Raw genomic sequence first — 14,361 nt, 5'->3', positions numbered from 1 at the left:
ACTTTCTTTTTTATTCAAGAAAATGATTTTAATTTATTTATCTTATTTTATTTGATTCATTTTCTTAAAAAAGTACCTTATCTTCACCATACCTGGTTGTCCAAATTAGGCATAATAATTAGGGATGTCCGATAATATCGGCCTTCCGATATTATCGGCCGATAAATGTGTTAAAATGTAATATCGTAAATTATCGGTATCGTTTTTTTTAATTATCGGTATCGTTTTTAAAAAAAAATATTTATATATTTTATATATCAATACAGTCTGCAAGGGATACAGTCCGTAAGCACACATGATTGTGCGTGCTGCTGCTCCACTAATAGTACTAACCTTTAACACTTCATTTTACACATTTTCATTAATTACTAGTTTCTATTAGGGATGTCCGATAATGGCTTTTTGCCGATATGCCGATATTGTCCAACTCTTTAATTACCGATACCGATATCAACCGATACCGATATCAACCGATGTATACAGTCGTGGAATTAACACATTATTATGCCTAATTTGGACAACCAGGTATGGTGAAGATAAGGTACTTTTTAAAAAAATGAACCAAATAAAATAAGATAAATAAATTAAAATCATTTTCTTGAATAAAAAAGAAAGTCAAACAATATAAAAACAGTTACATAGAAACTAGTAATTAATGAAAATTTGTATGTACACTAATTGTAAGTGTATCTTGTGTTTTTTATGTGGATTTAATAAAAAATAAAAATAAAAAACGATACTGATAATAAAAAAAACGATACCGATAATTTCCGATATTACATTTTAACGCATTTATCGGCCGATAATATCGGCAGACCGATATTATCGGACATCTCTAGTTTGTATGTAACTGTTTTTATATTGTTTTACTTTCTTTTTTATTCAAGAAAATGCTTTAAATTTATTTATCTTATTTTATTTGATTCATTTTCTTAAAAAAGTACCTTATCTTCACCATACCTGGTTGTCCAAATTAGGCATAATAATTAGGGATGTCCGATAATATCGGCCTGCCGATATTATCGGCCGATAAATGTGTTAAAATGTAACATCGGAAATTATCGGTATCTGTTTTTTTATTAACACATTTATCGGCCGATAATATCGGCAGGCCGATATTATCGGCCGATAAATGTGTTAAAATGTAATATCGTAAATTATCGGTATCGTTTTTTTTTATTATCGGTATCGTTTTTTTTTTTTTTAAATTAAATCCACATAAAAAACACAAAATACACTTACAATTAGTGCACCAACCCAAAAAACCTCCCTCCCCCCATTTACACTCATTCACACAAAAGGCTTGTTTCTTTCTGTTATTAATATTCTGCTTCCTACATTATATATCAATATATATCAATACAGTCTGCAAGGGATACAGTCCGTAAGCACACATGATTGTGCGTGCTGCTGCTCCACTAATAGTACTAACCTTTAACACTTCATTTGACAAATTTTCATTAATTACTAGTTTCTATTAGGGATGTCCGATAATGGCTTTTTGCCGATATCCGATATTGTCCAACTCTTTAATTACCGATACCGATATCAACCGATACCGATATAAACCTATGTATACAGTCGTGGAATTAACACATTATTATGCCACCAGGTATGGTGAAGATAAGGTACTTTTTAAAAAAATGAACCAAATAAAATAAGATAAATAAATTAAAATCATTTTCTTGAATAAAAAATAAATAATAATGTATTAATTCCACGACTGCATATATCGGTTGATATCGGTATCGGTAATTAAAGAGTTGGACAATATCGGAATATCGGATATCGGCAAAAATCCATTATCGGACATCCCTAATAATAATGTGTTAATTCCACGACTGCATATATCGGTTGATATCGGTATCGGTAATTAAAGAGTTGGACAATATCGGAATATCGGCAAAAATCCATTATCGGACATCCCTAATAATAATGTGTTAATTCCACGACTGCATATATCGGTTGATATCGGTATCGGTAATTAAAGAGTTGGACAATATCGGAATATCGGATATCGGCAAAAAGCCATTATCGGACATCCCTAATAATAATGTGGAACAGATGCTGGTGTCCTCAACAGGAAGTGAACTCTCCTAAACCAGGAAGTGAAACAACTTGATCACCCAATTTGCATTTATTAAAGAAACATTCTTAAAAGGTTGACAAAATAAGGACATTTAGACTCATAAATAACAATATTTGATGTTTCCTCTGCCAGGAAAGTATAAAAAAATACAACTTGGTCAAAACATTTTTTGAGCACGTCCAACAAAACAGCAATAATGTTAACTTTGTTTAGTTGTAGTTTATTTCTACTCAACACACCCCATTTTATTGCTTATCCTGGGATTTGTATTCAAGTGCAACTAACAGAGAACATTCTATTGAACTTGGATATATAAAAGTCGGTACTAGGAGCAGTTCACGTGATATCGCAATCGTGTTGGTATCAGCCCACAAAAGGGAGGCCACGCCCTCTTTACTGCTGGGCCAATCATCATCAAGGATGTCCTGAGCTAGCATGTTGCAAAGTACTTGTACAAGTCTAGTCCCTGGACCGTTGAAGACCAGAACCTTCAAGTTGACTGAAACCTGTTCAGATTAGAAGCTAAAATGGTTTTGAAAGTCTGTGAGGGAACACACCACTTTTGGAAGAACTCTTTATTTGGAACAGGAAGGGAGTGTTCTTCAGGACATGTAGAAAACAAATAGCTTTATATATATGGTGAGGACCAGGCCTTGCTCCGAGGTACTACAGCAGCTGGAACACGAGAAGGATTGTGTGGTCTGGTCTAGTCCCGCGGGTGTGGAGACGTGGATCAAACAAACAAGAACTGATAGGAGGAAACATCTTGGTACAAAAAGTTATTATCAGTGTTTTGTTGTCCATAACGACCTTCGGTAACTTGTGGAAACGCCAACTCGGCAAAAAAAAGTTCTCATCCGACATTGTGAAAGTTCTCTTTAGGAGTTCTGCTCCATGGGGACTTCTTCGGCCATCTTCTCCTTCCCGCCCTCCTCCGTCTTCTCCTTCCCGCCCTCCGCCATCGACTCCGGCTCCTCCATCGACTCCGCCTCCTCCTCTGGCTCCTCCTCCCGCAGCTCGGCAGGCCGTTGTTCAGGAATGTGCAGCGGGTGTTTGAGCTGCGCCAGGCGGGCCATGTCGAAGCCCATCAGCACGGCTGCCGAGCTCTTCTTGAGGTTCTTCAGGCATCGGCTGCGCTTCGTGCTGAAGAGCGCCACCACCTCGGCCTTGGTCAGCGCCAGGCGCCGACACAGCTCCTCCGTCTCGGCGCGGCCGGCGTAGGGGTTGGTGTTGAAGTATCTGGCGATGAAGTTCCGCCGCTCGTCGGGGCCACGGCGGTCTAGTGCGTCGGGCTCCAGCACCAGTTTGATGTTGGGGTCGCTCTGGACTTCGGGCTCGGGCGGCGGCATCAAGCGCTCCTGCTCTCGCTTCTTGCGCATGGCCGCCTTGTGTTCACGCTCCCGCTTGTTGAAGGCGATGACCTCCTTCAATGCGGCCTCCAGTCTTCTAGTGGACTGCATCTGCTCCGTGCTTGGCTGAGGAGACGGCCCTGCAGCCGCCGGGCTGGCAGGACCAAGAGCTTTGGCTGGCATTTGTTTCACTGGCATTTGGAGGAAGTACAGTCCCGGTGGCTGCCGGGGCACCTGCACAGACTTGGGAAGCGGTGGTGGCGGCGGCGCCGTGATTTTGGCTGGTTTGGGCGAACTGCGGCACCGCTGGATGTGGAGCATGACGGCCTGCTGCGTGACCTTCCCCGTGTAGACGCCGTTACAGTACACGCACTTGAAGGCCTCCGTCTTGAGGATGGCGTGGATGGTGGGCGCCACAAAGTGTTTCTGCTTCAGGTGCTGCAGGTGCTTGGACTCCTCCTGGAACTTCTCGTCGCAGAAGGGGCAGAAAGTGGCGTTGACTCGGACGGGGGCGGAGCAGATCTCCGGCTGGCTGCTGGGCTGCAGCTGGACGTAGATGAGCTCCAGGGAGCTGGTGACCAGCGCCAGGTTGACCTCGCACTCTCCCAGGATCTCCCTGGGCGCCGTGGTGGCGACGTCAAAGTAAGGGAACAAGATCCCGGCGTTAGGTTTTGTGTAGATCTTGTAGTTCTGCCGCAGGAAGTCACAGTAAAGCTTGCCGCTGGGGTTGTGTTGCCGGACGTGTTCATTGAGCTGCTTGACGGAGAAGAAGGTGGTGGCACAGTACAGGCAGCCCAGGCCGTGCAGCAGGTGTTGGAGGACGCTTTTCTCCGACAGCAGAACTTTGCACGTCAGACATTTGAGAGTCTTGTCGGGCATCTTCCTCAGGAAGGCCGCCCGCCCCGCCAGGCTTTCCGAGCGGGAAACTGTGGACTTGCTGTGGTGGGCCACCTCGATGTGCATGTCAAAGACGTTGGAGGGGAAGAGTTCGTTGCAGAGCGGGCACGTGATCCACTTCTTTGTTTGGTTGGCTGCCGGGCCGGCCGGACTCTGGGGGCCGGGCGCGGCCATCTGGAGCGGAGCGAAGGTGTATGTGGGCATGCCGTTCACCCGGTTGCCTGTGGGGATCAGGTGACTGAGCAGCGACTGGGACGTCAGCATGGTGCCTTGGAGAGTCACCTGGTTCGCCGGCGGGTTCTGCACCACCATCGCGGACCTGGGCGCGGAGCCGGGCCCGGCCGCTGCGTTGACCTGCGGACCCGAAGGAACAAGGATCTGCTGCGATTGGGGCGGTGCCTGCTTCAGGGACATGTTGGGGTATTGGACCAGTGATGAGCCCCGCAGGGCGATGGTGGCGCCGGGCTGGAGCAAACCTTTCGCTTCGGCGCTCGCCAGCTGCACGAGCGCCGACGCCTGAGGGGGCAGGAAGGCTTGGTTGCTGTTGGGAGCGCAGATAAGCGTGGCGCTGTTGGACGCGCCCTGCATCTGATTCAGAGCCACCATGGCGCCGCCGTGTTGGCCGTTGCTCGGCACCACAAAGGACTTACTTTGCTGCGGTTTTGGCGCGAGGCTCGGCAACGTGACAAAACCGCCATTGCCGTTAGGTGGCGGCTTGGCGAAGTTCTTGTTCTCGTAAATCATAGTCTGCACCTGCGAGTTGACGGCGAAGTGTTTGGGGTCCACTAGCATGTGGTGCAGCATCTGGTCTAGAGTTCCCGTGTTCACCTTGCACACCTTGCAGCAGTACAGCTTGACGGCGGAGCCCGACACGGGGTACCTGTAGCCGATGTACTGATCCGTGTAGCTCTCCAGGTGCTTGAGGATGATGTGCTTCTTGATGGCGAAGACGGAGTGGGTGGGGAAGCCGCACTTCCTGCACTGGTAGCGCTCGTTTCCCCGGTGCACCGCCTCCCCGGGCAGCGGCCCCACGCCTCGGTTGCCGTGGAAGAAGGCCAAGTGCTTCTTGAGCACGCGGGGGTGCGCCACGAAGATGCAGCGGTGGCAGGCGGTCAGTGCGCACAGCGTCTGCAGGCACTCGTGGCAGCGCGCCACGTGGTTGCGGTAGTGGTAGATGTTCTGGGATGAGTACTTGCACATGGCGCAGCACATGGTCCTGCTCCGATACGGCCACTGAGGAGACAAGCGAGAGTGAGGATTCTGCCGGGAGGGCAAACACAGCCGGCACTACAGGACACCTTCTTTCGGAGTCGGCCATGGTATCCGTCGGTGAAGTCGCTCCACTCGGTGCCCTGCAGATCATCGCCGTCCTTCTTTTGGAGTCGGCCGTGATGCGCGTCGGCAGAGTCGCTCCCCTCGGCGCCTTTCGGAGGATCCGCTTCCTCCGAGTTCTGCTCCGGGCTTTGCTCAAACTCCTGCAAGAAAGCAAAACAATTGATGAAATATTAGTACCGGGACCCTTTATACCGGAATACTAGTTTGAGCAGTACTTCAGGTCCGTGTTTTTTGTAGCCATGAGCGCCCCCTAGTGGGTGTTTCTCAGAGCAGTTGCAGTACACTTTTCCACCACGTGTGGCAGTAATGACAACATCAAGCAGAAGAAGTCTGGAGTTTAAGCGCAAAAATGAGGACTAAAGTGGTGAAGATGTATTTTCGTTTTAGCGAGCGTTTATTTAATAAACCTATTACTCACTTTTAGTGCTGTCAAATGATTCATTTTTTCCCAATCCGGTTAATCCCACTTGAATGGTGATTAATCACAGGTTAATCCCACTTGAATGGTGATTAATCACAGGTTAATCCCACTTGAATGGTGATTAATCACAGGTTAATCCCACTTGAATGGTGATTAATCACAGGTTAATCCCACTTGAATGGTGATTAATCACAGGTTGATCCCACTTGAATGGTGATTAATCACAGGTTGATCCCACTTGAATGGTGATTAATCACAGGTTAATCCCACTTGAATGGTGATTAATCACAGGTTGTTTTATCCAAACACCATCTGGGAGTATTTGGAAGTCAAACCAAAATAAATGGCGTGATTAATCTGCGACTATCATCGTTGTTTGTGATTAATCACATGAATTAACTTCATTTTTGACGGCCTCGCAGTTATTCATTAATTAGTTGTGATTTTCATTGTACTTCAATTTTATCGACGAGTTACTCATTGTATTTATTTTTCATAGTCATTCACGTCGACGTCCCACTGGGGTGAGTTTTTCCTTGCCCTTATGTGGGCTCTGTGCCGAGGATGTGGTTGTGGCTTGTGCAGCCCTTTGATGCACCCCCGTACCATCACACATGCTGCCTTTTACACTTTGCGCCCTAGAACAACCCGGGTGGTTCTTTTCCTCTTTGACGTCCACAGTTTCCAAAAACCATAAATCCAACGAATCGATGACTAAATTAATCGGCAACTATTTTTATAATCGATTTTAATCGATTAGTTGTTGCAGCCCTGGTATATATATATATGTATGTATGTATATATGTGTATGTATGTATATATATATGTATATATATATATACATATGTATGTATGTATATATATATATACACATATGTATGTATGTATATATATATGTATATATATATATACATACATACATATATATACATACATACACATATATATACATACATACACATATATATACATACATACACATATATATATATATACATACATATATATATATATAAATACATACATATATATATATACATACATATATATATATATAAATACATACATATATATATACATACATACATACATATATATACACATACATACATATATATATATACAAATATGTATATATATACATACATACATACATATATATACACATACATACATATATATATATACAAATATATATATATACACATACATACATATACATACACATATATACATATATATATATACACATACATACATATACATACACATATATACATATATATATATATATATATATATACACATACATACATATATATATGTACACATACATACATATACATACACATATATACATACATACATATATATATACCAGGGCTGCAACAACTAATCGATTAAAATCGATTATAAAAATAGTTGCCGATTAATTTAGTCATCGATTCGATGGATTTATGCTATGCGCATGCGCAGAGGCTTTTTAAAAAAATAAAATAAAATTATTATTATTTTTTGAATTTAAAAATAAACCTTTATTTATAAACTGCAACATGTACAAACAGCTGAGAAACAATAATCAAAATAAGTATGGTGCCAGTATGCTGTTTTTTTTCCAATAAAATACTGGAAAGGATAGAAATGTAGTTTGTCTCTTGCATCCGATTATTAATCGATTAATCGAAGTAATAATCGACAGATTAATCGATTATCAAATTAATCGTTAGTTGCAGCCCTAATACATACATACATACATACATACATATATATATATATATATATATATATATATATATATATATATATATATATATATATATCAGCTAAATGTGTTGCTTTTCTGACATGGACTTGTTTCTTCAGCATTGTCCACACGCCAAACAGCTCCATTTTTGTTAAGCAACACATTTATCTGAACTGCAGCAATTTAGTGGTCAAGTGGTCAAGCAGAAGCTTGTGGATGGCTACCAAAAGCGCCTTATTGCAGGTCAACTTGCCAAGAAAGCAAATATGAACATTGCTGTATGTATACTTTTGACCCTCACATTTTCAGTAGAGCCATAATAAATTCATAAAAGAAGCAAACTTCATGAATGTTTTTAGCGAGCAACAAGTATGTGCTCCAATCACTACATCACAACAACATAAGAGCTGTAGAAATGATTGTAAAGTGAAGACAGCCATGACATGATGTCCTTTACACGTGGATGTACACTTTTCACCACCACTGTATGTGTATGTAAAATCATATTTTTGCTTGGTTTTTGTATTTTTTTTGTCCTGTCCAGCTTCTCAGACAAATCATATACCGTATTTCCTTGAATAGCCGCAGGGGCGCTAATTAATTTAAAACCTCCTGTCACTCTGGCGTTTACCGGAAGCCGGCGGGATGGCCGTGCATGCGCTAATTATTTTAAAACCTCTTCTCACTCCGGCGTTTACCAAAAGGAATCCATAAAATTTAGGCGTGCGCTTTGAGTGTGATGTAAGCATACCATCATGAAAAGCACATTTAATTAAAAAAAAAACGTTATTATGGTCTTACCTGTACTTATAAATGGAGTCCATTTGCAGCTCCTTCTGACCAAAAGCATCGATAACTTGTTTATAGAAGTCTTCATTATTTTCTTTTTTCCATTTTAAAAGTCTCTCTGTCTCGATGGAGATATTCCTTTAATTATTACCTCCTGCTTCCATTGAAAGTCCAGTTTAGAAAACTGTTTTATTTTAGATACCGGTATGTAATCCTCCATGTTAGAAGGAAGAAGAAAAAATCTCTTGCTGCGTGTGTTCACTTCTTCTGCAGTACCGGAAGTCGCAAGAAGGATCACTAGCGCGGCAGCGCCCTCTACCACCAGGAGGCGGGAGTCATTTAATGACTTATACAGTATTTGACACACGCAGCTACGGTATATTAATAAAACATAGCTGCTTACTGTTCTCTTTAGCATACTGTACCGGTATTCAATAGCTTGGACCTTAAATCCTACTGAATAGCTCTTTATCTTTTTACCTTTGTGCGATTGCAAACTACTGAAAGCAGCTTCCTCCATTTTGAAAATGAGGACAGGTAAAGCGTCACTCGTGACGTAACGAATTTGACCCGGTGGAAGTTCTAGCCATATGCTAAATATTTTGCGAAACGAGTTTGACTCGGTGAAAATTATAGACATGCGATAATAACATTAATATTTTGCGAAACGAAGTTGATCCAGCTTCAATAATAAACCGGCGATAAGGCCAAGCATGCGTTAATTATTTTGAGAAACGAGTTTAATTCTAGACGTGCGAATACTATATTCCCTGCGCCAATTCAAGGAAATACAGTAGTTGATGTAGACTAGGGGTGTAACGGTACACAAACATTTCGATTCGGTACGTACCTCGGTTTAGAGGTCACGGTTGGGTTCATTTTCGGTACAGTAAGAAAACAAGATATATATTTTGGGTTATTTATTTACCAAATTTGCAAAATCTTCCACCAAAAATATTTGTCTTAGTGTAATATTTGATGTGAAGTAATGGGAGCCTTGGATAAGTCAATCATTCATAATAACATTGATTTTGATTCAATATTATGTTTTGAGCAATGACAGTTTGAAGGAAAAAGAAACAGCTTTTGTTTTATTAGTCAACATTGCAACTTTTTCTAAATGGCATTTCACCTTGAAGCTTTTTTATTTCACTTTTGTTATGTTTTTGTTGATTTGAATAGTATTTTTAGAAAGGGCCTTTAAAACATTAGCCGTGGGCCACAAATGGCCTCCGGGGGCACACTTTTGACACCCCTGCTATAGATAATAAAACATGAAATGTGATAAATCTATGGATAAAAAAGCAGAGCCTGGCGACGCATGCGCGTTTATCATAACTCTCTCTCTCTCTGTCTCTGCCCCTCCCTCACCAATGCTGCCGTTTTGTTTTTAACCCCTTCTTAACCCTGAACGTACATTGAAAACACACGCAACCCTAACTCAAAATGCCGGACATTTGAGGCATTTAAGAAACGCCGCAAAAGAGGACATGTCCGGTGAAAAGAGGACGTATGGTCAGTCTATCCTAGCCCGCTAGCTTGCTAGCATGCCGTGTGTTGTGCCTCGGTGTGCATTGTTTACACCAGGGGTCACCAACCTTTTTGAAAGCAAGAGCTACTTCTTGGGTAGTGATTAATGCGAAGGGCTACCAGTTTGATACACACTTCAATAAATTGCCAGAAATAGCCAATTTGCTCATTTTACCTTTAACTCTATGTTATTATTAATAATTAATTATATTTACACTTAATTGAACGGTTTAAAAGAGGAGAAAACACGAAAAAAAAATGACAATTAAATTTTGAAACATAGTTTATCTTCAATTTCGACTCTTTAAAATTCAAAATTCAACCGGAAAAAAAAGAAGAGAAAAACTAGCTAAATCGAATCTTTTTGAAAAAATTAAAAATACAATTTATGGAACATCATTAGTAATTTTTCCTGATTAAGATTAATTTTAGAATTTTGATGACATGTTTTAAATAGGTTAAAATCCAATCTACACTTTGTTAGAATATATAACAAATTGGACCAAACTATATTTCTAACAAAGACAAATCATTATTTCTTCTAGATTTTCCAGAACAAAATTTTTAAAAGAAATTCAAAATACTTTGAAATAAGATTTAAATTTGATTCTACAGATTTTCTAGATTTTCCAGAATATTTTTTTTGAATTTTAATCATAATAAGTTTGAAGAAATAATTCACAAATATTCTTCATCGAAAAAACAGAAGCTAAAATTAATTTAAATCAAAATGTATTTATTATTCTTTACAATAAAAAAAATAAATTTACTTGAACATTGATTTAAATTGTCAGGAAAGAAGAGGAAGGAATTTAAAAGGTAAAAAGGTATATGTGTTTAAAAATCCTAAAATCATTTTTAAAGTTGTATTTTTTTTCTCTAAAATTGTCTTTCTGAAAGTTATAAGAAGCAAAGTAAAAAAAATAATGAATTTATTTAAACAAGTGAAGACCAAGTCTTTCAAATATTTTCTTGGAGTTTCAAATTCTATTTGAGTTTTGTCTCTCTTAGAATTAAAAATGTCGGGCAAAGCGAGGCCAGCTTGCTAGTAAATAGATACAATTTAAAAAATAGAGGCAGCTCACTGGTAAGTGCTGCTATTTGAGCTATTTTTAGAACAGGCCGGCGGGCTACTCATCTGGTCCTCACGGGCTACCTGGTGCCCGCGGGCACCACGTTGGTGACCCCTGTGTTAAGATGTGCCCTCAATTATTGCAGTTGGCCTAATTGTCTTTTATTTCCTAAACGCCTGTTTTCATTATTGAGGGCTGACACGCACAGCTGAAATGTGTCCGTGGTTGATTGTGCCAATTTGTGTGTGCCATTACAAACAGGTGCGCACACAGCCCTATGTGCTGTGTGCCGTCACCACATAGACCAGTGTTTTTCAACAGTGTTTGCTTCATGTCTCCCTTTGAGCGCTATTCCGCGCACCTGCTTTGTGTTAGCAAGCAAGGCTATTTAGGTTGTTGCTATCCTTCTTTGTGTGGACATTGTCGATTGTCATGTCACGTACGGATGTACTTTGTAGACGCCGTAAGTTTTTGCTGTCGTCCAGCATTTTGTCTCTGTTTACTTTGCAGCCAGTTCAGTTTGACTTTTGTTTTGCATAGCCTTTTCCTTTCCTTCATTTTGGGTTGAAGCATCACATACCCTTTTTACCTGCGCCCTGCCTCCCACTGTGGTCAGCATATCGGGATCACGACAAACCGTCCTCGTCTCACCCGACACATTCCCGACTTTTACAAAGCAATGCTGCCACCTACTGACATGGAGTGTTACGTGGTTACCCTGCCGAGTTTTACGCAGCACAGACACTAAGCAACGGCACATTATTGGCAGATTCTAATTATTGATTTACCAAAAATATTTTTGGGATAAATTAGGTGAAGTTGCATAATTTCCCACGGCACACCAGACAATATCTCACTAGTGTGCCGCGGCACAGTGGTTGAAAAACACTGGCATAGACTACAGTGTTTCCCATAAACTGCCAAGATACCTGTGGCGGTGGGGGCGTGACTATGGGCGTGGTCACCATGACATCATCGAGTAATTTGCATAATTTACTACAATGATTTGATTTTCATAATGAACGACACATCCTGGTAATCATAATGAACGACACATCCTGGTAATCATAATGAACGACACATCCTGGTTATCATAATGAACGACACATCCTGGTAATCATAATGAACGACACATCCTGGTAATCATAATGAACGACACATCCTGGTAATCATAATGAACGACACATCCTGGTAATCATAATGAACGACACATCCGGGTAATCATAGTGAACGACACATCCTGGTAATCATAATGAACGACACATCCTGGTAATCATAATGAACGACACATCCTGGTAATCATAATGAACGACACATCCTGGTAATCATAATGAACGACACATCCTGGTAATCATAATGAACGACACATCCTGGTAATCATAATGAACGACACATCCTGGTTATCATGATGAACGACACATCCTGGTAATCATAATGAACGACACATCCTGGTTATCATAATGAACGACACATCCTGGTTATCATAATGAACGACACATCCTGGTAATCATAATGAACGACACATCCTGGTAATCATAATGAACGACACATCCTGGTAATCATACTGAACGACACATCCTGATTATCATAATGAACGACACATCCTGGTAATCATAATGAACGACACATCCTGGTAATCATAATGAACGACACATCCTGGTAATCATAATGAACGACACATCCTGGTAATCATAATGAACGACATGTTGTTTACTAACACATTTACTGTGAAGTCTTCCCACACCTTACACACCTTTTAGTGTGTAAAAAATTCCATGAAATTCCCATTGAAATGAATAGGACATTTTTCTAAGTTGCACAATTCCCACATTTTCCATCCAATTCAAACCGTTCCACCTTCAATTCATCCTGGAAATTCAAACAACCATGTTTTCACGTTCAACAAATTTCCAGGAATTCCTGTTTTTTTTCTAACCTTCAACCTCTTTAGTGCGATGACTCCTTCCACATTTTCCAACCCACTTCAAGCGTTCCACCGTCCAAACATTCCTCTTAGTCAGGACAAAAAACAAAGTTTTCTGAACTGGAAAAATTCCCGGATTTTCCCTAAAATTCCATAATGCCATTTCTCCATTAAAAATGTTACTACTTCAACATTTCTTGACCGACTTGAAAAATTCCAACACCAACCATTTAATCTCATTCACATTTTTTTTTTTTTTTTTAGCATTTTCCAAAAAATTCCCGCTTTTCCCAAAATTCCATGAAATTCCCATTGAAATGAATAGGACATTTTTCTAAGTTGCACAATTCCCATTTTCCATCCAATTCAAACCGTTTCACCTTCAATTCATCCTGGAAATTCAAACAACCATGTTTTCACGTTCAACAAATTTCCAGGAATTCCTGTTTTTTTTCTAACCTTCAACCTTTTTAGTGCGATGACTCCTTCCACATTTTCCAACCCAAGTTGCACAATTCCCACATTTTCCAATCTATTCCAACATCAACACATTCCACTCATCCTGGACATTCCAACTAACACTTTCCCAACTTCCAAACCTAATTCCACTTTTCCTGGAAATTCAAACTCATCAACATCCAAACTATTCTTCAATCAATGTTTATTTATATAGCCCTAAATCACAGGTGTCTCAAAGGGCTGCACAAGCCACAACCACATCCGCGGTTCAAAGCCCACATCAGGGCAAGGAAAAACTCACAACCCAGTGGGACGTCGATGAGAATGACTATGAGAAACCTTGGAGAGGACCGCAGATGTGGGTGACTCCCCCCCTCTAGGGGAGACCTGGTGCAATGGATGTCGAGTGGGTCTGACATAATATTGTGAGAGTCCAGTCCATAGTGGATCTAACATAATAGTGAGAGTCCAGTCCATAGTGGATCTAACATAATAGTGAGAGTCCAGTCCATAGTGGATCTAACATAATAGTGAGAGTCCAGTCCATAGTGGATCTAACATAATAGTGAGAGTCCAGTCCATAGTGAATCTAACATAATAGTGAGAGTCCAGTCCATAGTGGATCTAACATAATAGTGAGAGTCCAGTCCATAGTGAATCTAACATAATAGTGAGAGTCCAGTCCATAGTGGATCTAACATAATAGTGAGAGTCCAGTCCATAGTGGATCTAACATAATAGTGAGAGTCCA

The 14,361-nt window shown here is 40.7% G+C and overlaps 1 protein-coding gene across 3 annotated transcripts in view; it reads right to left on the bottom strand.

Annotated features, from left to right (window-relative positions):
- Positions 1-2,118: 2,118 nt before the first annotated feature.
- Positions 2,119-14,361, bottom strand: part of LOC133650041 (activity-dependent neuroprotective protein 2a-like) — a 47,802-nt gene continuing 35,559 nt past the window's right edge. For all 3 annotated transcript variants that reach the window (XM_062046812.1, XM_062046811.1, XM_062046810.1), the window contains 2 exons: positions 5,634-5,810; positions 2,119-5,568 (listed from right to left, as the gene is read on the bottom strand). In XM_062046812.1, coding sequence (XP_061902796.1) covers positions 2,968-5,568; positions 5,634-5,810 — 2,778 coding nt within the window. In that variant the 3' untranslated portion in view covers positions 2,119-2,967. The remainder of the gene's footprint in view (positions 5,569-5,633; positions 5,811-14,361) is intronic.

Source organism: Entelurus aequoreus, linkage group LG05 (assembly GCF_033978785.1).
Source record: "Entelurus aequoreus isolate RoL-2023_Sb linkage group LG05, RoL_Eaeq_v1.1, whole genome shotgun sequence".
NCBI lineage: Eukaryota > Metazoa > Chordata > Actinopteri > Syngnathiformes > Syngnathidae > Entelurus > Entelurus aequoreus.
This window is presented reverse-complemented; position numbering and strand designations above follow the sequence as displayed.